Source organism: Castor canadensis, chromosome 1 (assembly GCF_047511655.1).
Source record: "Castor canadensis chromosome 1, mCasCan1.hap1v2, whole genome shotgun sequence".
Classification (NCBI taxonomy): Eukaryota; Metazoa; Chordata; class Mammalia; order Rodentia; family Castoridae; genus Castor; species Castor canadensis.
In genome coordinates, this window is record NC_133386.1 from 51,352,019 (window position 1) to 51,377,590 (window position 25,572).

At 34.0% G+C, this 25,572-nt stretch overlaps 1 protein-coding gene across 16 annotated transcripts in view; it reads left to right on the plus strand.

Moving 5' to 3' along the window:
• Rev3l (REV3 like, DNA directed polymerase zeta catalytic subunit) overlaps nt 1-25,572 on the plus strand; it is a 172,848-nt gene that overhangs the window by 104,958 nt on the left and 42,318 nt on the right. For all 16 annotated transcript variants that reach the window (XR_012448984.1, XM_074076494.1, XM_020168699.2 and 13 more), the window contains 7 exons: nt 2,179-2,261; nt 3,484-3,609; nt 7,855-8,047; nt 9,600-9,711; nt 14,993-15,108; nt 17,450-17,568; nt 21,817-21,935. Coding sequence is in view for 15 of the 16 variants with exons in the window: in XM_074076494.1 (XP_073932595.1) it covers nt 2,179-2,261; nt 3,484-3,609; nt 7,855-8,047; nt 9,600-9,711; nt 14,993-15,108; nt 17,450-17,568; nt 21,817-21,935 (868 nt within the window). In the remaining variant the exon portion in view is untranslated. The remainder of the gene's footprint in view (nt 1-2,178; nt 2,262-3,483; nt 3,610-7,854; nt 8,048-9,599; nt 9,712-14,992; nt 15,109-17,449; nt 17,569-21,816; nt 21,936-25,572) is intronic.

The following is a 25,572-nucleotide window of genomic DNA, read 5'->3' on the forward strand; positions in this document are numbered from 1 at the left end:
ATGTGAGAGGCATTCGTAGAAGAATTGCAGTTTGAAGCCAACCTAAGCAAAAAGCATGAGAACCTATCCTGGCTCAAGAGGTTGAGCGCTCTAGCAAGTATGAGGCCTTGAGGTTCAAACCCCAGTATCAACAAAAAAATTAATAAAACAGAAACAAAGCCAAAATTTTCCCATGATCTTCTGTCTCCCATCAGCTTCTATTTTTTTCTGTTCCCTTCAGAACCAAATTTTTGAAATTTTTGTAGTTTAAACAGTTCTATTTATTTACCTCTTGTTCATTTCTCAGCCTGCTCTAAACTGAATTCTGCCCCTATTACTCCACTATTAGGACTTTTTAAGAGATTCTCAATAAACTTGTGACTAAAGCCACTGATGTCTAATTACTCACCTTCTAGGCAACCATCATCCTATTGATCACATCTTCCTTCTTAGAGCTTCCTCTCCCTTTATAGTTCCTTCTACTTCTCTGGTTTTTTTCCTGCTTGCTCTCCTTTGAAATTTACCTCACTATTCTCAGTTTTTATCTAAATGTTGAAGTTTATTAAGGCTTATGCCTTCTTTATGTTTCTCCTTAAATGATCTAATTCCTGTCCATAGGTTTAATACAGGTCACTCACAGATTTGTGCTTACAGTTCACAATGCTGCTTTAGGCTGCAGAACACTATATTGAGCCGCCTGTTTCAATACTCAGAGGTACCATGACATCAGTATTTTTAACACTGATTCACAATTCCACAGCACACATTCACCACCTTCCCAGCACACTCATACATACACATAACATGTGCCCACACATAGAAACCCATTGGGTTGTATTTCAGTTTTCTTTATTCTCAATGAATAGTACCCATCTCAGTCAGTCACACAAGTTAAAAACAGAATTTTTTATTTGTAACATCCACCTGATTCCCTCAATAATCACCCTAGGTCCTAAGTAACTCAAATTGCTCCACTTCATTCTCTCTCCCATCACAAGCTTAGACCAAGATGTTACCATCTCTTGCCTGAGATTTACCAGCCTTCTTACCCACTCCTAATAGCATGATAATCAGTAGAATCCCTGATCCATTCTTAGTTAATTGCTATTCTTCTGATTTCAGCTCAAAGAAACCTTACCTAATCTCCTTAACTAGACATAAATTTTCAATCGTATTGCCCTTTGTTTTATAGTCACCCTTTTCCACTTTCAACAGTTTCAGTTAGCAACAGACAAATGCGGTCCAAAATATTAAGTAGAAAATTCTAGAAATAAACAATTTATACATTTTAAATTGTGCACCATCCTGAGTAGCATGACAAAATTTCACTCTCCCTCCCAGGATGTGATTTTTCTGTTTGTCCAGCTTCTCTCTCATGAGTCATTCAGTAACCATCTCAGTTATCAGATCAACTATTGTGAATTGCAGTGCTTATGTTCCTGTAATCCTTATTTCATTTAATAATGGCCCCAAAGCACAAAGCAGTGATGCTGGCAGTTCATAGATGTCAAACAGAAACCAGAAAGTGCTTGCTTTAAAAAGTGAGATGAAAGTACTATAAGGTGTTTTGAGACAGACCATATTCACATAATTTTTACTATAGAACATTGTTATAATTATTCTATGTTATTACTAGCTATTATTGTTAATCTCTTACTGTGCCTAATTTATAAATTAAACCTTATCCTGGGTATGTACTTATGTATGGGGAAAACAGCATATATGGAATTCAGTATTATCCACTGCTTCAGGCATCCACTGGGGTCTTAGAACATAGTCTACACAGATTTGCAGGACAATTTTAATTTGATTTTTCTGTATGTGTGGTGAATTTCTGATTGTCTTTCTGGAGCCCATGAGAGCACACCTATGTCTCGTCCCCCTTTTCATAAATACTTGATAAATAAGAAAATAAATGAGTTAAATGACTACCAAGGATATCCAATGAGATGTATAGCTCAATAATTAAAACCTAAGAGTATTTGTTTAGAAAGACAAATTTGTAATGTGGAGATCAGATTTGAATTAATTTCATTTTTAATTATGAAATATTTGGAAGAATTTATATGACAGTACTCACAAACGATACTTTAAAAAGACTGGAACCACAAAGTTTTGGGTGGTTTTTTTTTTTTTTTTTTTTTTTTAAGAAGCAGCTAATTTTGATATACAAGTTAAAAATGAAATTTCTTTTTACAGAACCAAAAACCCAGAAGTTGAGTAATAAGAAAGGAAGTAATACTGACACTCTTAGAAGAGTACTCTTAACAACACAAATGAAGGTAACTATACTAAACATATTTACAGATCAGTTGGAAGATCAAGTCTTATTTTTAGATTTCAGTTAGATAAATTGATAACTTTGTATCTCAATTGAAATTTTTCATTACCTATATTTTTACATCATTACTTACATATCTTTTAGACAACAAGATTGCCTTTTTTAGTATTTTTATGTTGGGATCTAAAAGATTCTTATATGTAAATACAAATATTACAGAGAAAGTGACTATGATAGCCAAAATGTGGATTATGAGGATACAAATACATTAACTGATTACTGGCACAATCAGAGCAGTCCAGTGACAGCAGAGCTCAAGTAAGTGATTTTTGATCCCACCAAAAATATATCCTTTTTCTTGGTTTATTTTTTCTCAAATATAACTACTAATATTTTCAGTTTACTTCACTAAGTTGCAAAGGAAACATTATTTTCTACTAAAACAGATGTTATAAATATCTTTATTCATATACTAAAAATATAGTTCATAAAAGTATATGGTTATGTGAAAAAAGTATATGTTAGACATATATCCTTGGCAGTATGTGATGGAAATCACCACTTCTCATAATACCATTACATAAAAAGTATTTTAGTATTTATGTCTAGAGGCTATACTTTTTAAGCTTTCATTTATAAAACTGTTAAATTACCAGCTATATATATTAAAAACAGTGCCAATGAGATGTAAATCAACATTTTAGGAAGAATGCTTAATAGATTTTTAAAAGCAAAACAAAATTAAGAAATGGAAAAATTCTGATTTTCTAAGTGCTTAAAGATTACTTACAACATTTTTATTTAATTAATTTTTCAGATCCATGTAACAAGGGTAAAATAAAAATACAGAACTTTGAATCTTTTACAAACGTTAGTCAATTTAGTTGTAAATATACTAATTACTTGTTTGTCTTACTTCCAAAAAAAAATAGGCCAAGGTAAATATCCATTTGGTATAAATGATTGGTCTCTACACAACTATTAATTTTCAGTATTTAGAGCTTATAAACTCAAAGATCAGCATATGGTTTGCTCACAAATTATATCAGATATTTCTATATAAACCCAGTTACTGGAATGAAACAGTATTTTTCTTAGAGTAAAAGAGAGTCCAAGTTTTTTATTTATTACTCATGCATAAAGTATATTATCTAAGAATAAGTGAACAAAAGAAAGAAAATGATCACTCATTTATCTTTTTCTGGCTATGTCTTTTTTAATAGAATCAATTTGCAGCAGTAAATACCCCAAAGAAAGAAACTTCTCAGATTGATGGACCATCTTTAAGCAATACTTACGGTTTCAAAGTCAGCATACAAAATTTACAGGAGGCAAAAGCTTTACATGAGGTAAAACTGCAACGTAAGGACACATGCTCTGTGTTTAACTCCTAGGCTTATTCTGTAGAACAAGTATAAAAATTTTTTAATGAGGGAGGGATACGTTGAATTCTATCCTTGTTAATCTTCACCTTGTTATTTTTACTTGTATAAAGTAGAAAAACTTGAAGTATCCACAAGTTGTAGTTTCACAGCTTTCACAAATCTACTAACTGAAATTTAATAGAAAAGATTAAGTATTAGAATTACATTTCATTAATGTTTTATTATTTGAAGATTGCTATACTCAGAGGTTGTATTATATCTCAGATGTAGTATCTATTTATATTTTCTATTTGTTTGGCTCTGGATGTTAGAGTTTGCTGCAAAAGAAGATAAATTCATTTATACACACAGTCTATATAAACTACTTTACTTTCTCAATACAAACCATATTCCAAAAACTAGGACACTGTCTTACTAAAGCCTGTATCAGTCACAAGATGGATTGGGAAGGATATGTAGTGAGTCACTAAATTTATCTGTCTTACAGAAAACATTTCAAAGCCCATGTCTGGCTAGCAGTAAGATAGAAATCAGTTTCCACTGCTTATGTCTTGTGCAAGTAACAGTGTGTCTATTGAGACCTTAAAATTTGCCTATATAACCAAGGAATAAAATCTTAAATTTTATTTAATTTTCGTTAATTTAGATTAAAATACTGATGTTCAACTGATGTATTACAAACTTTTAAAGTATATTTGGAAGAAGTTCGGTATGTAAAGCTACCTTTTCCATTGTCCATTTTAAATATTTCCATGGAAAATTTAGCATCCATATTGAGATGTGTTATAAACAAAAACTGCATATTGATTTCAAAGATTCAATAAGTAAAAGGATGTAAAGTATCTCATTAGTTATTTTTATCATATTAGTTACTTATTGAAAGTGTATTACTTTCGATATATAGGTTGAGTATTTCTAATACAAAAATTAAGGATTAAAACCTTTTGAGCACTAATATAATGCCACAAGTGGAAAATTCCAAGCACTGACACTCAAAATGTTGTATAAAATTACATTCAAGCTAGATATACAAGGCGTGTGTGAAAAACAAATGAATTTTGTGCTTACACTTAGGTCTCATCCCCAAGATATTTATTTCATTATGTATATGAAACTATTCCAAAGTCCAAAACACTTTTGGATAAGGAATTTTTTACCTGTATTAGATTAAATTTTTAAAATTTTAAATTACTTCAACCTATTTTTACTCTTTCCAACAGTTATTACTAGAAGTTTTTAAATTACATGTATTTTTATTAGATAATGTTAGTTTTATATTTGCTTTATTATGCCTGTGCTATTGAAGCAGAGAATTAGTAACTACCTGTAAATTCAGTTTTCTTTTAGAATTAGATTAGAATATATTCTCACTTCCTTATATATTAATTTGTGCATTTTTCATTCAACAGCATTCATGAAGTTTCTATTTTGTACCCAGACCTAAATTAGCCCCCAGTCCAGATAAATTAAGGGATAAACTCAAGAATACATATCAAATGCATATCTAAAATTAAAGGAAATGCTTGGTTAAAAATATTTATTAAAGCAAAAATTAATAGACCTAAGCAAAAACACTTATTACATTTTGTTATCCTCTTCTTATTTAAAAACATTTTCTGTTTATTTGTTATAGGCATATGTTACTTTGTTCTACATAACCCCATTTCAGAATCATGGCCCTCTTAAAATCACTCAGGATGTTGGTTACCGACAGAAGCTTTCCTAATCTCAACATACATCTCTGACAGCCACCTGGTGGTCAGAACAGGAAATGAACCAGAAAGAATCTCTGAACTGTACTCTTCTTTTCTCTAGGAAACTGTGTATTTCCCCATCTGTTTCCATTGCCCTAGCCTAATAATCTTTCTTCTTCTGCATATCAGTATTCAGGCAGAAGAGAAGAAATCTTTGTGCCCCTTTCTTACCTGCCTCTTGCCTCATAACGCTCACTAAACCTTTCTAGCCATCTCTTTATTCTATGTTTGCTTAGAATAATATACCTAAGAATGGTGGTGCATTTTTGTATTAAGGAACATAGAGGCAAAATCTGTATGTAAAATTTCTAGTAATGAAATCAATCAATCTTCAAGACTCTTTTCACCCAAAATTGTCTTTGCAGTCTTCTTACTCGTTCCATATCTTCATCCTTTTCTAATTAAACTGGTTGTTTTGTTTCATTCTGTTCTGTTTGGGTTAAGGAGAGAGGTTTTTTCCATTTAAACTTTTGTATTTACTAAATTAGTGCATGCTATATTGTTAAAAAAAATCCTGAACAATATACATTTAAAAGTAAAAGTTCCTAGGGGCAGGGTATGTAGCTCAGTATTAGACTGCATGCCAGGCATGCGTGAAGCCCTGGGTTCAATCCTCAGCATCACAAAGATGAGTAAATAAATAAAAAGTTAAAGTTTTCCCCATTTTACTTGCTTTCTTTAAAATAGTTTGTTTTTTGGTTTTTTTTTAATATGGAAATAATAGTATGTATTTCTGAGGGAAGTGGTGGATTTGTCAGTATTTGGTTTTTTTTCTTATGCCTTCCTACACATACCTACCACTGTTCTTTGAATACAAGTAGAAACATATGTACACAGGAAAAGCTCAATTGGAGAAAAAAGATTATATTATGTTTTTGGTGGGACTGGGGTTTGAACTCAGGACTTTGCACTTGCAAAGTAGGCTCCCTACCACTTGAGCCATATCGCCCGTCCTTATATTATGAAAAGTAAGCTTCCCATCCTACCTCAATCCAGTAGTTTCCTTCCCCAAGAGCAGTAAGTAGTTCCAAACCTTTATGCCTGTGCAGAAGTTTTCTAAACATGTGTTTACTTATATAGAAGCATACTACACTTACTGGTTCCATTTACTAATATATTACAGTGATATTTTCATATCAGGACATACAGATCTGGCTCATTGAAAGCTTTAAAGTATGCTGTCACATGTGACCTATATGGCTACCACATAATTTTCCATTTCCATTTAGTCTTTTGCTATTATTATCTTGAGTGCAAATCCTCATGCATATATTTTGACTATATACATGAGTTTATAACATAAATTCTTAGGAGTAGATTTGCTAGATCAAAGGATACATCTACTTTTAATTTTAATAGACATTCCTAAATTGTCCTTCAAAGATGTTTACCAAGTTCTACTCCTATCACAAATATGAGCTTTGTGTTTACACATCAGTTTACATACAGGATAAATAAAAATACAAATTCTTTGTTGAATTTATATGACTTGTATAATTTCATTATACTAGTAGCCTATTTTCCATTGTCAGGTGTATGTATATAGTAAAATATCATGAATTCTGACTCTATTTTGTTTTTCTTACTTTGACTGTCTATGTCCTTTGTCCTGATTCTATTTTCATTTACTTTCATTTGATTAATTTATTTGTTCAGTTATTATGAGACAGGATCTTACTACATTGCTCAGGCTGGTCTTGAGCCTCCTGTACTCAAGCCATCCTCCTGCCCTGGCTTCTCAAACAGCTGGAATTACAAGTGTGCACCACTGCATCCAACTTTGTCTTGATTTTAGAAAGTAAACTGAGGATTACAGGGAAGAGGTTTTTATTAGCATAGGAAAATACATGTGAAAAGTAGTCTTTGAATCATGTGTCAATTAGAACACACACATTGGTAAAAATCTGGCTGTTTTGTAGTTGATACCACAACCATTCTTTTTTTTTTTCAGGTAAGAACTATATTTTTTAAAATCTGCCTAGTAGATGCATAAGTCTAGATTTAAGTACCCCTCAAATAGTAGCAGATTAGTAAGTAGGAATTTTAAAAATAAAATGTCTCTTTTTAGTTTAAGCTTTAAGTACCACTATAGTTAACTGTGTAGAGTAAACAGTGACAGGCCGACTTAAATGTACTTGGACTAATTATTCTCTTTCTCAAATAGAAATTGAGAGAATTGAGAGGTGCTGCACATATTTTAGACAAATAGTTGTAAGTATTGTCACTAAGAAATTGCAGCAATTTTCTGAAATAAAAACATGATTGACTTAATCTAATCTTAGAAGTAAAAATATTCAGTTTAATAAACTTACTGAGTATTAAATTGTGACTGTGTCTTTTATGGCCATTTTTCTGTAGTTTTGCATAACTGTCTCCTTAGAGTCTTAGTGAAACATACTTCTTTGAGCCTGCATGTCTCAAAAAATTTTAAACATAATTTTATTTCCTTTTATAGACACAAAATCTTACCCTAATCAGTGTGGAGTTACATGCTCGAACTAGACGAGACTTAGAACCAGATCCTGAGTTTGACCCAATCTGTGCTCTGTTCTACTGTATCTCATCTGACAGTCCACTCCCAGATACAGAGAAAACAGAACTCACAGGTGTAATAGTGATTGATAAGGACAAGACAGTCTCTGGTCAAGGTATTGTTCATTTTTATTAATGATATATGTGCCTGCTCTAGGATGAATCTTTTATAGGGAGAAGTTGTGTGCTGGAGTTCTAATTCAAGCAAGCAAAAACACTCCTTTCTAAAATGTTTTCTGAAGTGGGGACAGGAGGTTATGGGGGGCTCTGTCCTAGACTCTTGCTTGAATTACTCTCATGAATCAGAAGTCAGCTGGGGATGAGGCTGTTGGAGCACTTTCATAGGATGCGTGAGGCTCTAGATTCTATCCTCAGAACCTCAGCAAAACTTCTACTTCGCACATCTGATTTGTTCAGAATGTTACTTCATAAAATGCTGATGCTCACACAGACCCCACATGATTATGTATTTCTAGCTTGGACAGACAATATACCTTACTGTGCATGTAAGTGTATTTTGTTGCTAATAGAGAATTTCTGTCTGCTTTACAAAGTTACTACTCTAGGTTAAGGGTCTATAAGAAACTTTTAAGGTATTTTCTAACATTGTATCTCTTTCTAAATACCTGTGCTTTTGGTTCAGAGTTTCTTCATATAGCATTTCATAAAAGGTAAGTGTTTTTCTGAAATTTTAAGTGGTAACAATTACAAATGAATTCAGCCTACTGAGGAGGAAGTCTTAGTACAGACTAAAACCATAGAAGGCTTTGAAGCCTAATCAGTGGTACCCTTGAGCTGGCTCATACCAGCTTGAGCCAATTATTGAATTTTTCAAGATAGTTGATACTGGGCTGGGCATAGTGGTACACAGCTATAATCCCTGCTACTCTGGAGGTTGAGACAGAAAGGTCAAAGTTCATGGTCAGCCACACCCAAAAAAGTTGAGATGCTATCTCAACAGACATGCTGGGCATGATGGTTCATATCTAAGTAAGTAGTAATCCCACCTACTCAGAAGGTAGGAGGATTGCACTCCAAGTCTGGCTTGTGGAAAAAGCATGAGACCCTATCTAAAAAACAACTAGAGCAAAAAGGGCCGGGGCATAGCTCAAGTGGAGAGCCCAAGTTCAAACCCCAGTACTGCCAAAAAAAAAAAAAAAATAGTTGATCTCACTTTTTACTTTTTAGTTTGAAATCAGCCATTGTGGGAACTCTTTACATCATGGAAATAGGATGCACTACAAATTAGGGCCTTTTTTTTTTTTTTTCCCTTTAGAAGGTGATAAACATACTCCACCATATCAGTCATTAAAATATTCTCTGCTGGATCAGAGACAGAAACAAAGTAATAAAATTTCTTTGCAGGTGATAGTGATATATTGTCTGTAGAATTTTATGAATGAAGACTTTTTAGAGCAGACTAACTGAAAATGTGAAATTTTAATTTTAGTTTTATTTTAAACTAGAAAACCTTTTAGGAAATTTTTCAAGACGTTGAGCTAATTATATTTTTATTATTTATTTTGAGGAATGCTTTTTTAACTTGAGATGTTTTACTAGCACCTTTTCACTCAACAGTAAAGGCTAATATTTTATACAGTATTAAATTATTATATAATATTACATAATACAATAATATGTATAATACACATTTTGTTTATTTCTTAGATATCAGATATCAGACCCCTTTACTTATCAGATCTGGAATTACAGGATTAGAAGTTACCTATGCTGCTGATGAGAAGGCACTCTTTCAAGAAATTACAAATATAATAAAGAGGTATTATCTTGTATTTTCTGATTTTTTTCAGTCTTTTCATGATGTTGCAGGTAATATAGGTAAAGATAGGAAAAAGGAAGAGAATCCCTTCCTGTGACCCTTGACAGTACAGAATTATTTTGTACTCAACCTCATGCCGGTATCACCATTTCCATTGGATAAGGGAGAGGAAAACAATATTCTATTTTCAAGATTGAGCCAAAAAAAGAAAAATATTTGCTTAGATTTTAACAGCCTAGTTGGATTTTAGGATGATTTTTCAATGGTGCTGAAATAATGAGGAACTGGATCAAAGTTAAATTGTATTATTCATTAAACAGATTTCTGCCCTGGGAGCCAGCCACCACTTTAGTACTGTTTTAAAGGTTTGGTTTTATTTTGTTTTATTGTTTTTGATCATTTGGTAATTGATCTTGCTCAATAGGTAAATCTTGTCAAAGTTTATAAAAAGGATATTTTTTAAAAACTATTTTAATTTAAAAGTAGAACAGTTAAGTGGCTCTTTTGCATTTCCTCAAGAATGTAACTCTTTGTTAGCATGTACTCTTACTAAATGCTTCACTTTTGAAGAACTTAAGTTTACTATCTGTTGCTAAATTTAGGTTTTTAAATGCCTTCAGTGGGCCAGAAAATAGTCTTTGGATCCTGATGTACAGACAAGAGCTGTTCTTGAGGATGTTGTTAACACTTTGCCCCCTTCTATTTTGGGGTTTCTGTTTCTGTTCCTGAGAAGGATTACCGACCAACATTGAGCATTCCATCTATCATTTGCAAGTGTAGCAGCCTTCTTAAATGTTCATGAAATGAATTATAGTAGTTACTAAGGAAAATGGTAAAATACAACTACTAGAAATATGTTTGAATATTGACATTTCACTTCTGTGATGTTTTTTACATATTAATCCAAGCAGTTCTCAAAATGATTATTTCACTCTTTCACCCTATTTCTTGAGTACTTTACTCAAACAGACTGGTATCTTTTTGTCCTGTGTTTTTGTCTTGAGCAAGTTACTTATCTCTCTAATCTTTGTTTTCCGAATATGAAAAATTAGAAGTATATAAGAATTAGGTAAGTTAATGCACATAAACTTACCTAGGTTGCTGCCTGATATATACTCATTACTATAACTGTCAAGTACAGTCCTAGATAATAAATGTAAAAGTGAACAAAATAAAGCCCCATGTGGTAATACATGCCTGTAATCCCAGCAACCAGGAGGTTGAGGCAGATGGATTTCCAGTTCAAGGTCATCCTGGGCTACATAACAAGACCCTGTCGCTATAAAAGAAAAGTGAATGAAACATATGTACATGCTCTTTTTTGTTTTTTTGAGATAAGGTCTCAATATGTGACCTAGGTTGGCCTCCAACTTTCAATCTTCCCACATCAGCTTCCTGAGTGCTGGGATTATAGATGTGTGCCAAACATCTGGTATACTCTTAAAGATTTTTATTGTCTTTGTTTTTCCATTCTTAACACTTCCTCAGGTGGCAAATACAAAAAGTACTATAAAGTTCAGGGTTATTAAACAAGTAAAACCAAATCCATTATCTTCTTGTCACAGTCATTTTTCTCAGTCTCTCTAAGTAAGATAAATTATTATTCATCACTTTTCCTCTTTCTTATATTCATGCAGTACATCTTACCCCTTTAATCTCAGAAATATTTTTCAAGCTTTCCTCTCATTACCATTACCCTACTCTCAGATGTTAGTGGGTGATTTAAAATTATTAATCAATTAAGACTGGGTGCGTGGCTCATGCCTAAAATCCCAGCTACTCAGGAAATGGAGATTGGGAGGATTGCTGTTGAAAACTGGCCAGGGGGCAAAAAGTTAGACCCCATTTAAACAAATAAGCTGGGCATGGTGGCTCATCCCTTTGATACCAGCTAGGCAGGAGGCCATAGGTGGTAGGATCACAGTCTGAGGCCAGTTCCAAGCAGAAATAGGAGACTCTACCAGAACAATAAATAAAGCAGAAAAGGACTGGCTCTGGTGGTACCTGCCTAGCAAGCACAAGGCCCTGAGTTCAAACCCCAATACAGCAAAATAAATAAATAATAACCAGAAAGCAGCCTTTTCTGCCTAAACAAATAAAAGCATCTTCCTATTTCTGCTTCATCTTCTCTACCAATTCCACCTACCCAATATCTTCTTTCAACTTGAAGCAGATGTTTTATCAGCTTTAAAAGTCTATTACAACTAAATAGCCTCTAGGTTAAAAAATTAAATATACATAATCTGAAAAAACATTTAAATGACTATACAATTCTTAAGAAAACAAGATCTGTGAAATCTATTAAGAGAAGCACAGAGTAACATGTAGCTACTGTTTTGGCAGTCATTTCTGAGCAGTAGCAGTTTATGAAAATTTACAAACTTTCTAATGGAAATGATTTTCAAAACATTATGAAAATATACTAACCAACTCAGTTACCATAACAAAGTGAATAGCTGACAGAAATAATAATCCTTGCAATAACAAGATGTTTCATGATTCAGAGATTTAGATGAAGGAATTAGAACTAGCTTTATAAACAGTTAAATTGGAGGGACTTAGAATCACCTGGCATCTTCTTTATGTTGCAGTAACACTTAGAATTATGTGATAAGAGCTCCAGGAATCTTCAAATTCTTAAGATCAAAGTCAACTATGGCCACATTGTGTTGCCTGTTCTGAGTCACTCTTCATACTGAGCTGTCAGCTGGATGTGTTTTGTTGTGTGAACATGAGACTCCTGCACATCTCCCATGCCTGATTATCCTTAAGAGCCACATGATACTTCTGCCCAGTTTTCTTAAATTTAGCCTTTGCACAGTGTCAAAAGGAAATGCAGGGGACATTGAGGCACTCCATCTTTGCCTACCCTAAGGAGAGTTTAGTTTTAGTGGAAGAAATGATGAAGTAGCTATCAACAAAGATACGGTAGTGTTGAGTGTTGTTTTGGAAGGCCAGTTAAGAGAAGTACTGACACTCTTTTCTGGAGTGCCAGGGATCTTCCTGGGCTTCCTTTCTGGATATTCGCATCATTGTTTTTATTGCCTTGTTTTTTCTCACTTCTCCATGATCAGAGCACAGTCCTTTGTTCCAGAATTTCCAGCCAACAAGAAAACATTTTTATGTAGTTTGGTGGAAAAATCCATTTGGTTATTTTATTAAACCAATTAAGTGTTTATAGGTGGAGATAGGAGGATCACAGTTTGAGGCCAGCCCAGGCAAAAAAAATTAGTAGTACCCTATCTCAAAGAACAACCCAGGCATGGTGGGGCATGCCTGTAATCCCAACTATAAAGGAGGATCAGGCCTAAGCCCAGACTGGATAAAAAGCACAGAGAGCCTATCTGAAAAATAACTAAAGCAAAAGGGTCTGGAGGCATGGCTCAAGGGGCAGAGGCCCTGAGTTCAAACCTTAGTACCACCAAAATAAAATGCATTTATTAAATTAAGCCATTTTCTCAGAAATTTCAAGATTGTATTAAAAAATGTATACACAGCTGGGCATGGTGGCACACATTTGTAATTCCAGCACGTGAGAGGTGGAGACAGGAGAATTGCAAGTTCAAGGCCAGCCTGGGATACGTAAGACTCTGAGAGAGAGGGAGAGGGAGAAGCATGTACATAATATGTACTTCATCTTTTTTCTCCTAACAAGGTTAAGGGCTACTTGCAAGCCTGTGGTGTAACAGTGGATTGTGAATATATCACTAGATAGTAAAGTTATATTATTAGTGTACTTTCACAGGGCACTTAAGGAATAGAAAAAAAAAAAAAGGATGCTGTTGTTGAAGTTTGTACCTAGTTCTTTTGACATCAGGTTCTGAAATACTACAGGATTCAAAAGACATTTTGCACTGGGGGTCTAGCTCAGAGGTAGATCACTTGCCTACAATGCATGAGGCCTTGAGTTCAGTCCTAGCCCTGCAAAAAAACAAAAAGACATTTGGTAACATAATTTTTGGTGAACAAGTAAAAACTAAAACTGTTCAACACCCACTTTTAAGAAAATAGTGAAAGAAGTTTGATAAAAGATTGGGAAACTGGTCCTAAATATGTTTGGTGGTCTGCTTATAATTGATTGTTATGCCAGAGGTAGCTTATAGCAGTAAATTAGTGTAATCCAATACTACAGACATTATCTTAGGCTTAAGGTATTCAGTGGTGTATTTGGATGGGCTGCATATCCCACAGTTCAGAATGACATTGAGTAGTTATGTAAAATACAAATTCTTTAATTTTTATGATATTTCACTCAGCCTTTTGGTTTTTATAAAGAAGATAATAGTCAGGCATAATGGTGCACACCTGTACTCCCAGCACTGAGGCAGGGGATCATGAGTTCATGGTCAGCCTAGGCTAAGTAGTAGAACCCCGTCTCAGAAAAAAAAAAAAAAACAGTAATTTTGAGGTTCTTGATAGGGCTATTACAGTTTTTGTTCTCAAAAACTTACTATCATTTCCTCTCTTCATCACACAATTTTCCTTTTGAAATAAATCTTCCTGTTTATTTTCCTTTATACTACAACCAAACATTTCTTCATGATGGTCACAGCATGGAGATCCACAACATGGAGACACTTTGTGTCTCCTTCTGAGTTAAATGCATGTTGTTTAACTGTTCCAGTGCAACTCTATAATCACAGTTAGCACATCTCCTAGATTCTGATGCTTATCTTCCTTTTATCTCACTTGATTAATATTTCAATCTGCCATTAAATGGAATCACCTTCGTCTTAAGTTGAAAGGACAAACCTGTCATTACTTAGGCATTGCTTTTGTGAAAAGCAAGTCATTACTGAAATTAAGTGAGAAAAGAGTGCTTCATTTTCTTTATCCCCATTAAAACGTTTTAAGAGCAGTATAGTGTTAGAAGGAGAGAAGTGGCAACCAAATTACCTCAAGGATTTTTTTGTCTAAGTACAATACTGATACCCTCACACTTCATGTTCCCCTCCTCACATAATATTCTCAATCATACCCTCACTCATATACTTCCATCGTAATGACCTACCTGCCAGCCCAATTCCCATCAGCCTCTTTCCCAAGTCATGTCAAAAAAATACAGTCTTAGAAAAATTGTGCTCACAAGAGTAAATTTAAATCAAGTACTAGCCACCCTTTCCTGCTTATGCAAAAATTCTGCATCATCCCTTCCCTATCTAAGAACCATTATAGAATATAAATTTTTATTTTCTGTACCTTCTGTCATGAAGAAACAATTCTTCTGGTTAAGGTCCAAATGTTGTATGGTCCTTGTTTAATTTTTTCTTTCCTTTCTTAGGTATGATCCTGATATTCTGCTAGGATATGAGATTCAGATGCATTCTTGGGGCTACCTCTTGCAAAGAGCTGCTGCTTTAAGTGTTGACTTATGTCAGATGATCTCTCGAGTACCAGGTATGTAGAGTTGTGGATGTTTTGTGGTTCAACTACAGAGCAAATTATAAAGTAAGTAAAGACTATGTTAAAAAGTACTATTACTCTAGCTCAACTTAATATGAAATTATGTTAAGTTCTGACATAGCTCCATTATGGAAAAATATAAAAATCAAGTAATGTATATACACTACTTGTATATTTGCTTCTTTCCCTTTCAGTTGTTTTCTTGAAGAGGTCTTTTTAAAAATAACTTTAAATCATACCATACTTGCATTTTACTATACTTCCTTCCTCCAGCACAGTGTTCTCCTGTATTATGAGATCAGTATTTATAATCATTATGAAGCTACATAACATTTCTTTGACTTGGCCTACCATAATTTTATTCTGTTTGTCTGGTTCTATTTTTCATTCATTTGGTTGGTAAGGAAGGACAAGAAGGATAGAGGAACACTGATAGTTAACTAATTGATCATTGATTTTTCTTCGTGTGTTAGGCTTTAAAAAGTTACATGAATTTGAAGATTATTTCCAAAGGTTTGATTTTTTAAATCATGTTTTCTTTGTAGGTTTTGTTTTGTTTAGTTTTCTTGGTTTTGGTGGTGTTGGGATTTGAACTCAGGACCTTGTACTTGCTAAGTAAGTGCTCTACCACTTGAGCTGCACCTGTAATTCTTGTTGCTTTAGTTTTATTTTTCAGGTAGGGTCTTGTTCTTTATGCCTAGGGTTGTCCTTGGACCTTGATCCTCCTACCTTCACCTGCCCCATAGCTAGGATTGCAGGCATATACCTCCACACCTGGATTGTTTTTTGAGATAGGATCTCACTAACATTTTTTTTTCTTTTATTCATATGTGTATACAATGTTTGGGTCATTTCTCCCTCTTTTTCCCCATCCCCTCTCTCTCCCCCCTAATCCCCTCGCTACCAAGCAGAAACTGTTTTGCCCTTATCTCTAATTTTGTTGAAGAGAGAGTATAAGTAATAATAGGAAGGACCAAGGGTTTTTGCTAGTTGAGATAAGGATAACTATACAATGAGTTTATCCGCATTGCTTTCCTATACATATGTGTTACATTCTAAATTAATTCTTCTCGAACTAACCTTTTCTCTGGTTCCTGGTCCCCTTCTCCTATTGGCTTCTGTCACTTTAACATTGCTGCATTAGTTCCTTTGCATTGAGGACATCAAATGCTATCTTGTTCTCACTAACATTTTTGCCCAGGCTGGACTCATCCTATGATCATCCTGTCTGTGCCTCCTACATAGCTAGGATTACTGGTGTGTCCCACCATGCTTAACCTCTAAAATTATGTTTTTCTTTATAACTGCAGAATTTTTAATAAATTTGTTTCAAAGGCTCCCCTCAAGTCTGACTAGAACAAAGTAACATCCTTTGAGAGGCTGAAAGACCGATTGCAAATTGATCAAATTAATCAGGAGACCACTTTGAGAGGTTACAACTTCAATAAAATGTCTGAAAGGTTGATATATTTAAGTGGAAAGGCTGAAGCTAGAAGATCCAAGAACAAGTAAATATTTGGAGTTTTTCAAAAGCTTAGAATAAACAGGCAGAAATTTTTCTCTGAACTTTTCCTAACTTCTGTGCCTTGCATGACAGAAAAATTTCAACTCTCAACATCTTTTAGGACAGGTTTGGCATATTCAGGAAAGGTAGCACTAGACTTCATGTGCTCTTGTTAATTAATTAGTTGTAAGAGGTAAGACATGTGACTTGGGTCAGAAGAGTGAGAGCACATGTCATCCATCCATAGCCATACATTCTGTGTCCATGGATTAAACCAACCGTGAAACAAAAATATTTTTAAATGCATCTGTACTGAATATGGACAAACTTATTTCTTGCCATTATCCCATAAACAATACAATATAAGAACTGTTAATACTGTATTAGGTATTATAAGTAATTTAAATTATTTGAAGTATACAGCTTTGCAAAGGTTTTATGCACATATCAAGCCATTTTACATAAGGACTTGAGCTCCACCTATTTCAGTATCTGTAGGAGATCTTGGAACCAGTAGATACCAAGAGACAATAGAATATAGTATATAGGAAAAGTAGTAGTATATAGTATACAGAAACATAGCATAGAAATAGTATATAGAAAGAGTGTGTGTTTTAAGGTATATTTATTTCACAAAATCCCATCTAATTTAATAAAGTTTGTTTTTATTAGTCAAAATAAAGAATATTCTCTTAGTCTCACATACATGACTGAATTGCATTTCACCTTTAATCTTCATCTTAAATTTTATCATTCTCATTTTCTTTGGCATAATTTGCTTAAAAGCTTGTTTTCTGTGAGTCCTGATATAATCTATATTCATTTCTATAGATGACAAAATTGAGAACAGGTTTGCAGCTGAAAGAGATGATTATGGATCAGATACAATGAGTGAAATAAACATTGTTGGTCGAATCACACTAAATCTTTGGAGAATTATGAGAAATGAGGTAAGGTGTTTTACCTACAATTTGGGGGAATAAGATCAATATAGCAATTTAATCATTGTAGAGCTTAGAACTTTAGGTTTTGTGGATCAATTTTACTATACTCAAGTAAAGTTGTAAAATACTGTTTTCTAAAATAGCAGACTATAGAGGAATAACTTTAATGTTATTGATGGCTTTAATTTTTTTTTTTCCGTTTGTGCCTAACATAACAACTATAAGTCTATAGCATGTCTCATACCTATAATCCCCACACTTGGGAGGCTGACACAGGAGGATTGCAAGTTCAGGGCCAGTCTGTGATAGATATAGTCTCATCAAAAATAAAAGTCTGTAGCTATAATAAAATATTGTGGTGTTTGTGTTTAATGTTACAAAATTTCATTGTTTCTGGATGAATTTGACTTGGCCTTGATGATTTATCTTAGTAAGAAAAATTTAATCTAGACTTATGAAGAAACTTCTCATATTAGTATACATAAATACTGAGCCAAATAAGACAAATTGGAGAGATAGTACTTTGAAATAATTAATAGTGGTACCCAATGGAGAGTGTGGGTGACCCAGATAAGAAGTTTTGGTTGAGTAATTTCAACAAACTTTCGCATTAATTTGCAATCACTTAGAGAAATAATTCTTTGACCAAAAAAAAAAGGTAAGATCATATGTCTTTGTAGATATTTGTATCCTTGAAGTTGCCTGCTTTCTCTGAATGAAATGTAAAAAGACATCTACTGTAAATGAGTCTATTTTTAGATTTTGGACTTTGGACACTGTCAGTTAAAATGTTCATATTTAGAAGAAAGATCATCCCTCAATTACTTCTCCTCTCAAACTATTTTCTCATTGCACACTTTCCATTTTTCACTCATTATTTACTATGCTCTTTCTGGCTTTTCTAGATGTATAGTAAATATTTGACTTCAAGCATGCCCTGTGCAATTCTTTGGGGGCACTGTCACATGGTAATTCTGTGAGATAAGGAAACATGTTTTTTATATAAAATTCAGATACATATCCATTTTCCCCTTATTTCTTCTTTGTACCATAAGACTGAAGTTATGTTCACATTTCATCTAATTTGAAACTGTACATTATATGAATTTGCTTAACAGTAAATTTTATCTTATTGTGTTGTTTTTAAAATATTGTCAGAGCACAAGAATTCCCCAATGGCTTCAAAATAATTCCTAGTGACAGCATAGGATATGGCAGATACAGAAATTGTGATGTACTTGGTGTATATATTCCAAACTGCAGTCTGATATTGCCTGGGATGAACACATAAATATATAAATACAGAAATAATTTATTGACTGTGAGCTTCAGGGGCCTTTGCATCTTTGAGTATCTAAAAGTCAGCAATAGCAAATCCACTGTAAGTATAAAATTACAAAATACAGAGTAAGTATTTTTCAAAGGTTAGGACCTTCTCTAGTTCTTACTGAAAATTAGAGCCAAAGGTTTTCTCTAATTCTAGTCCTCAATTTTTATTTGTAATTGTGAAGAACTGAGAAAGTTATGAGTCAGATAATTCACGCCCCGCTTCCTAGATGGGCCAACTTATATTGTCATGGTTTTTTCCCAAGCTAAAGTATTCCTGATAATTTGGCAATCTCCATGAAATCCTGAATGAACTTTGTGGGGAGTAGTCTTGTATCTTGAGCTTTTCAAGAACATCAAGGGTTATGACTTTGACTTTGTGCTGAAGCTGTCCTCAAAAATTGTCTTCATATCAGAGACACTCAGTGTGTGTTCTGAATTTGAATAGTTCACCAGAGACTCCATTTTTAATCTATATCTTTTAGCTGTATCTTTCTCATGACACATAACAGTTTCTGACTTCTATAGTGTTCTAATATCTTCAGTCTTTGATTTCCATACTGACAAACACACTGCCTCTTAGATAGTAATGCTTATTAGATACTTGTTAACTGCTTAAATGAAAGAATATATGACTCTTCCCCAGAAGACTATGTATAGTTAGAGGGCTTCTGGATTATCAACTTAATCTAGTCCTTTCAAGAATTTACCAAGTAGATTGGCAATAGCTTTGATTCAATTCAGCAAGTATTGAGTGTCATCTCTACCCACAAGTGGAGGGCCTGTGATTAGGTAAAGTAAGAGCATAGCTGGTTACTGTGTTGTAACAGGAGGGGATACAGAATATTATTTAGTGTAAGATGTTGGTAGATGGAAGATGTGGCAGTGAGAATCTGTGAAAGTTCTCTTATAATTGATTCAGTTTTCTCAGTAAATTAGGATTCAGTGCTATTGGCTAAAAATAAGAATTATGCTTTGTGAAGAATATAAAATAAGTATGCAGATTTGAGAGTGAATAATTAAGGAAAATAGTCCAGTGCTGGGCAGCATGAAGAGCCTGTTTGAGATTTGCATCTGGAAATTAAAGTGATACCTGCCAGCTATGTTCAGATTCACATGTGCAAGTACAGAGTAATAAATAGAGTTAAAAATAGATTTGACCGTTTGACCCTTTAGGTCTTTCCATTTCCTTTTGGAATCTATTATCTCTGTGTTAACTCTCTGGTTTCTGGGTACCTTCCCCACATATTCCCTCTTGTCATGTTCATGTCTTGTCCTCCTTTTCTGCATTCTGAGAAAGCCATTTAGGTTTATTCTCCTCATCACTAACTTGATTTTCAGTATATCTGTTCTGCTGTGTGTTGCCTTCAGTGTGGGTTTTTATTCTGCTATTAGTGATTTTACAGTTCTTCCTCACCTAAACTTGTCTTTTCTACCTTTTTGCAGCTTATCAGTGTGTGCGCACGCATGCATGTATACTTACACAGTATGAAGTATGCTGCATTTCAGTGCTATTGTTCTGGAAATGAATAGAGATTGTAGATAAAGTAAGAACAGTTTGGGCCACTGCACTAAAATTAACATTCAATTCCTATTTTATATTTCCTGGATTGTAGAGGTGGAAAAGTAAATGCTTTTCAATTTTAATGTAATGTACAAATGTGAAGTGCTATTTGAACTATTCCTCACAATCCCGAGGTTACCTAGGAATGGAGCCTGCTTATTCCTTAATTTCTGTTTTGCACTGAAATACCTGCCGTTGCCTAGATTTTTTTTTCTCTTGTGGGTGTTTCTGAGAGATTATTTAGCTTAGAGGTACACTTTATTAATTTGGGCCCTTTTCCAGTGTTCTTTTCCATCAAAACAGCCTCTTCCTATATATTTTGAAGATGGGGAGACATTTCTATCATTTTCTTTTAATCTTTTTTGGAATGAACCTAAGTGGCTTTACAGTGCCTGTGCATTGGTTCCTGGTACTGATATAATTCTTGGGAGGAGAATGAATGCTTGCCTTTAACTCATCCTTGAATCTGTGCAGCATGTTATCAAGAATTAAAAAGTAAGTATGGAGGAGTTGGTGACATAGCTTAGTGGTACAGTGCTTGCCTTGCATTCATGAGACCCTAGGTTTGATTCCCCAGCACCAAAATATAAAATAACTATGGAGAAAATAAAAAGTTAACTTACTTAACAATGATTCTGTCTGTTAAAATTTGTATTGGCATAAAGTATAAAAAGAACTGACCAAGAACTGGGATCCCAGCTATGTGGGAGGCAGAGACAGGAGGATTGAGGTTTGGGGCCACTCTAGGAAAAAGTTGATACACCCTATCTCAAAAACAAGCCAGGCAGGGTGGCTTACTTCTGTAATCCCAGCTATTCAGGAGGTGGAGGTAAGAGGATTGTAGTTTGATGCCAGCCTGGGGAAAGTTAGCCCAAGATCCCATCTGAAAAACAAATTTTAAAAAAAGCGAAAGGTCTGGGTCATGGCTCAAGTGCTAGAGCAAACACTGACTTCAATCCCCAGTGCTAAAAAAAAAAATAAAATTAGGATCTCTTAAAGTATTACATGACCAAGTTAGATGACATCAGGTCTAGTTTTTTTCTGATTACTACTGTTAGTAAATATTTCGTCTAGTAGGCTATACGTAGTTTTGAATTAATTATGATTCAATTGTAGCACAATAATCTTTACAATTAGTTTGCATATCTAGTATGGAAAGTTTAAAGTGGCAGTAGAATCTCGTAGAACCAAATTTGCTACATAGGGCTGGAGGTGCCGCTCAAGTGATAGAGCACCTCCCTAGCAACTATGAGACCCTGTGTCAAACCCCAACACCATGAAAAAAAAAGTCCAAATTTGGTACATAAATGTAAGCATTATTATAATGGCATCTCACTGTTTTGTGTTTTGTTTTTGTTTTTAAGGTGGCTCTAACTAACTACACCTTTGAAAATGTGAGCTTTCATGTTCTTCATCAACGTTTTCCCCTCTTTACCTTCCGGGTCTTGTCTGATTGGTTTGATAACAAGACAGATCTATACAGGTAATGTTTTCCAACTCTTAAGAAGCTAAAATATCATTTTTTAAAATCAATATTATTGAGGTATATGTTATGTACAATAAAATTCACACACTTGAAATGTATTGTTCTGTGATACTGAAAAATATATTCATAGCTGGGCACCAGTGGCTCAAGACAATAATCCTAGCTACTCAGGAGGCAGAGATCAGGAGAAGTGCAGTTCAAAGCCAATCCAGGCAAATAGCCTGCAAGACCCTATCTCAGAAAAACCCATCACAAAAAAAAGGGCTGGTGGAGTGGCTCAATGTGTAGGCCCTGAGTTCAAGCCCCAGTACCACAAAAAAAAAATGTGTTTACTCTGTAACCACTACCCCAGTCATGATAAGGAACATATCTAACACCCAGAGAAATCCCTTGAACAAAGTACAATCGGTCTACTCAAAGCTAACCATCTAGATAAATACTAATTATATTTCTGATTGGATTTCTATTACTGTAGATTACTTTTGCCAATTCTAAAACTTCATATAAATGGCAATATTAACAACCTACCTCTTTGTGTCTGACTTCTATAAGGAAACTCAGCATAATGTTTTTTGAGATTCAACATACAGCATCTTGCTCATTTTTATTGTTAAATAGTGTTTGGTTTTATGACAATACCACAACTTATTTATCCATTCACCTGTTGGTAGAAATTTCTAGCCATTGTGAACAAAACTATAATAAATATGCATGCAAGTATTTGTACAAACATACATTTTTATACCTTCAGGAATGGATTTGCTGGTTTGTATAATTATTGTATGATTGTCAATTTTAAGAAACTGCCAATCTCTTTTCTTTGACAATTAATCCATTGCAAGTCTGCTGGAAACAAATTTTCTCCCAGCCCTTATTTACCTGAAAATATCTTTATTTCATCCTTATTTTTTAATGTTTTCACTGTCCATCTCATTCTAGGGTTGAGTTTTTGTTTTGTTTTTCTTCCACTGTTCATTCCCCTTTCTTCTGGTCTCCATTGTTTCTGATGAGAAGTCAACAGTCATTCTCACTTTTCTAGTGTATGCAACTCATTTTCATTTCAAAGATCTTGTGATCAGTTAACTCCTATTCGTCATTTCTCTGTATAAGACTTATTGTACTGTTGTTACTTAGTGAATAAAACAAGCCCAAGGTGTTTCCTAAGCCCCTCCAATTTGATAAGATTCAGTTTCCAAACTCTGTCTCTTGTGCTTAGTTTTAAGTTTTGTCTAAAGTAGACCTTATTCTAGAGCAAAACCTCCTATTGCATGATTTTGGGGGTACTCAACTGGATGCCTAGGTTGTTAATAAGATGATGAGGTCTGTCTGCTCTAGCCTTATTTGGCCTCCAACCCCAGTACTGTGACCATTTCTGCCCAAATTCAGTCCCCAAGCAGCTACTCTGTAGTAAACCTGTGTGGCTTCATTTGCTTATTTTCAGTTTATCCATGGTCCACTCGCAGGACCTCCATCTCCTTTTCTGATCCCCCAGTCCTGCCATTTGCATAGCTCCCTTATCTCTGGTGCCCCATTCCACAATTTCCAGCTGTGAATTGCCTGAACTCTAAGCTCTGCCGCCTCTTTGACTTAGTGGGACAACCATGTTCTGCTTAGACTCTAGCACACTGCATTGTGTTTAGGAAATTATCTTCATACTGAGTTGGGGTTCACCTCCTGAGTTTCCCTCTTCGAAAAAACAGTCTTGCATTGCCAATTACTATGACTCTTTTTATCCAGCCCAGGAGAGCTAGTCCAAGATCAGTTACTCCATCACAGTTAAAAGCGAAAGATCTTGCCTCTACTTTTCTTTAAATTAAAGGTAAAATAATAGTAATAAGCTGATAACATAGCTTTATAAAGAACAAAGTCCAGAAAGTTAATATGTCTGATATTTAAAATGCTTATATCTTGGCTTATTGAAATGTAAGACTGGATGTTAATGAAGGTATAGCTTGAAAAGCAATTTGATTTGTGTGAGGAAACTTGTTATCTGAGCATGTCATCTTGTCCTCCATTCCCTTTTGAGGAAGATCAGAAGAGTGAAGTGAAATCATAGTAAGTACTAGGCTTATGATCAAAACTTTATAGAGGGGTGGGATGTAACTTGATGGTAGAGTATATCTTGCATATGCAAGACACTCCATTCAATTCCAAGCACCACAAAAAATTATAAAAATAGAAGCTTAGGAGAAGTTATATGCCAATAAGTAAAACACTTATATGAAACTTAACATTAAAAGCTACATTCAGTGGTTTATGTCATAGAGTGCTCAAATTGTGCATGTTTCAAAACCTCTCATTAGGTATTATCCAGGATAAGCAACTCTGTTTTTGCCAAGTGAGACAGAAAACTGGACCTAGCATTCTACATAAAGAAACTAGACTAAGTTATATAGAAAGACCATACACTCTTTCTTTTGAGGCTCTTATGGGAACATAAAAATTTTATTTTTTGAATTTCAGGGAATTCTTCCCAAGAAAGTAAATCATACTTACTTTTTAAAGGATTCCTTTTATTTTATTTATTTTCCACAATGTTTTAGGAAAATACATATTTTTAATAAATTGATTCCGAATGCAAGGAACTTGCTGTTCAAGGATTACTGGTATGAAATCTGTTTGTTAACCATAAAGATGCTATAATTATTATTTTATATTTTGTAAATCTAATCTTTTCAAAGCTTCTGATAAATATGAATAAGTTATGTTCCCAAAGTTTTGTTGTTGGGGACTTAAAACACGTTTTTCCATAAAACAATGGCAGATCTAATGATTAGATTTCCAAATCAGCCTATAAAACTTTTTCTAAACCCTAATATTACTGATCTAGAGAACTTATAATACCAGACCGATATCATCTACCATCCAAGGAATAGTTATTAAATACTATTCCAGTTTCTGAGCTAGAAGTTATGTTCTGGGAGAAGAGGATTATATGTGTCAAGAAGATAATAAGATAAATTTTCTTATCCATTTCCTAGGTATAGAAATAATTGTTAGAAAAAATTCAAAATACATGAGGTTTTTTTTAAACTTTGAATTCTCTTACCTCTTTTTGATCATCTTGTGAATACCCTATCTTAAAAAATACCCTGTACTCTCAGAATGCCTTAAGTACCCCCATTTCAATAGTATCCAAACCTTTCCTAAGTACCTGATGCTTTTATTTCCCTTCCTCTTCTCCTTAACACAACTTCTATTTGTTTATTTCACTTGAATTAGATAAATGCCAAGAGGATGACATAATTACTTAACAATGAAAAAAGTAACAATTCAACTTTGTTATATCATGTTATGTTTTTAAGGGCCCCAGGTACCCATTCTTTTTTTTTTTAATATGCCAAAGGACTAGGCTATAAGTGTGAAAGTAATTTTATTTCAGAAACTCCACCTTTTATTTTTAAAAGCCCACTTTTAAAATACTTTTTTTAAAAAAAGTATTTTTACATTCATGCCTTATGTATATGTCTAGATTAAAAACAGCATTTGTTTTTTGCTAGATGAATTATACAAGCCAAAGTACCCCTTACTACACTGACCTGTAGTTACAAAAGATAAAAATCACTTAATTTGGTTATATTACCTAGTTACTAGTCAGTGGAGAAGAATACCTTAATATCATGTGAAATGAATA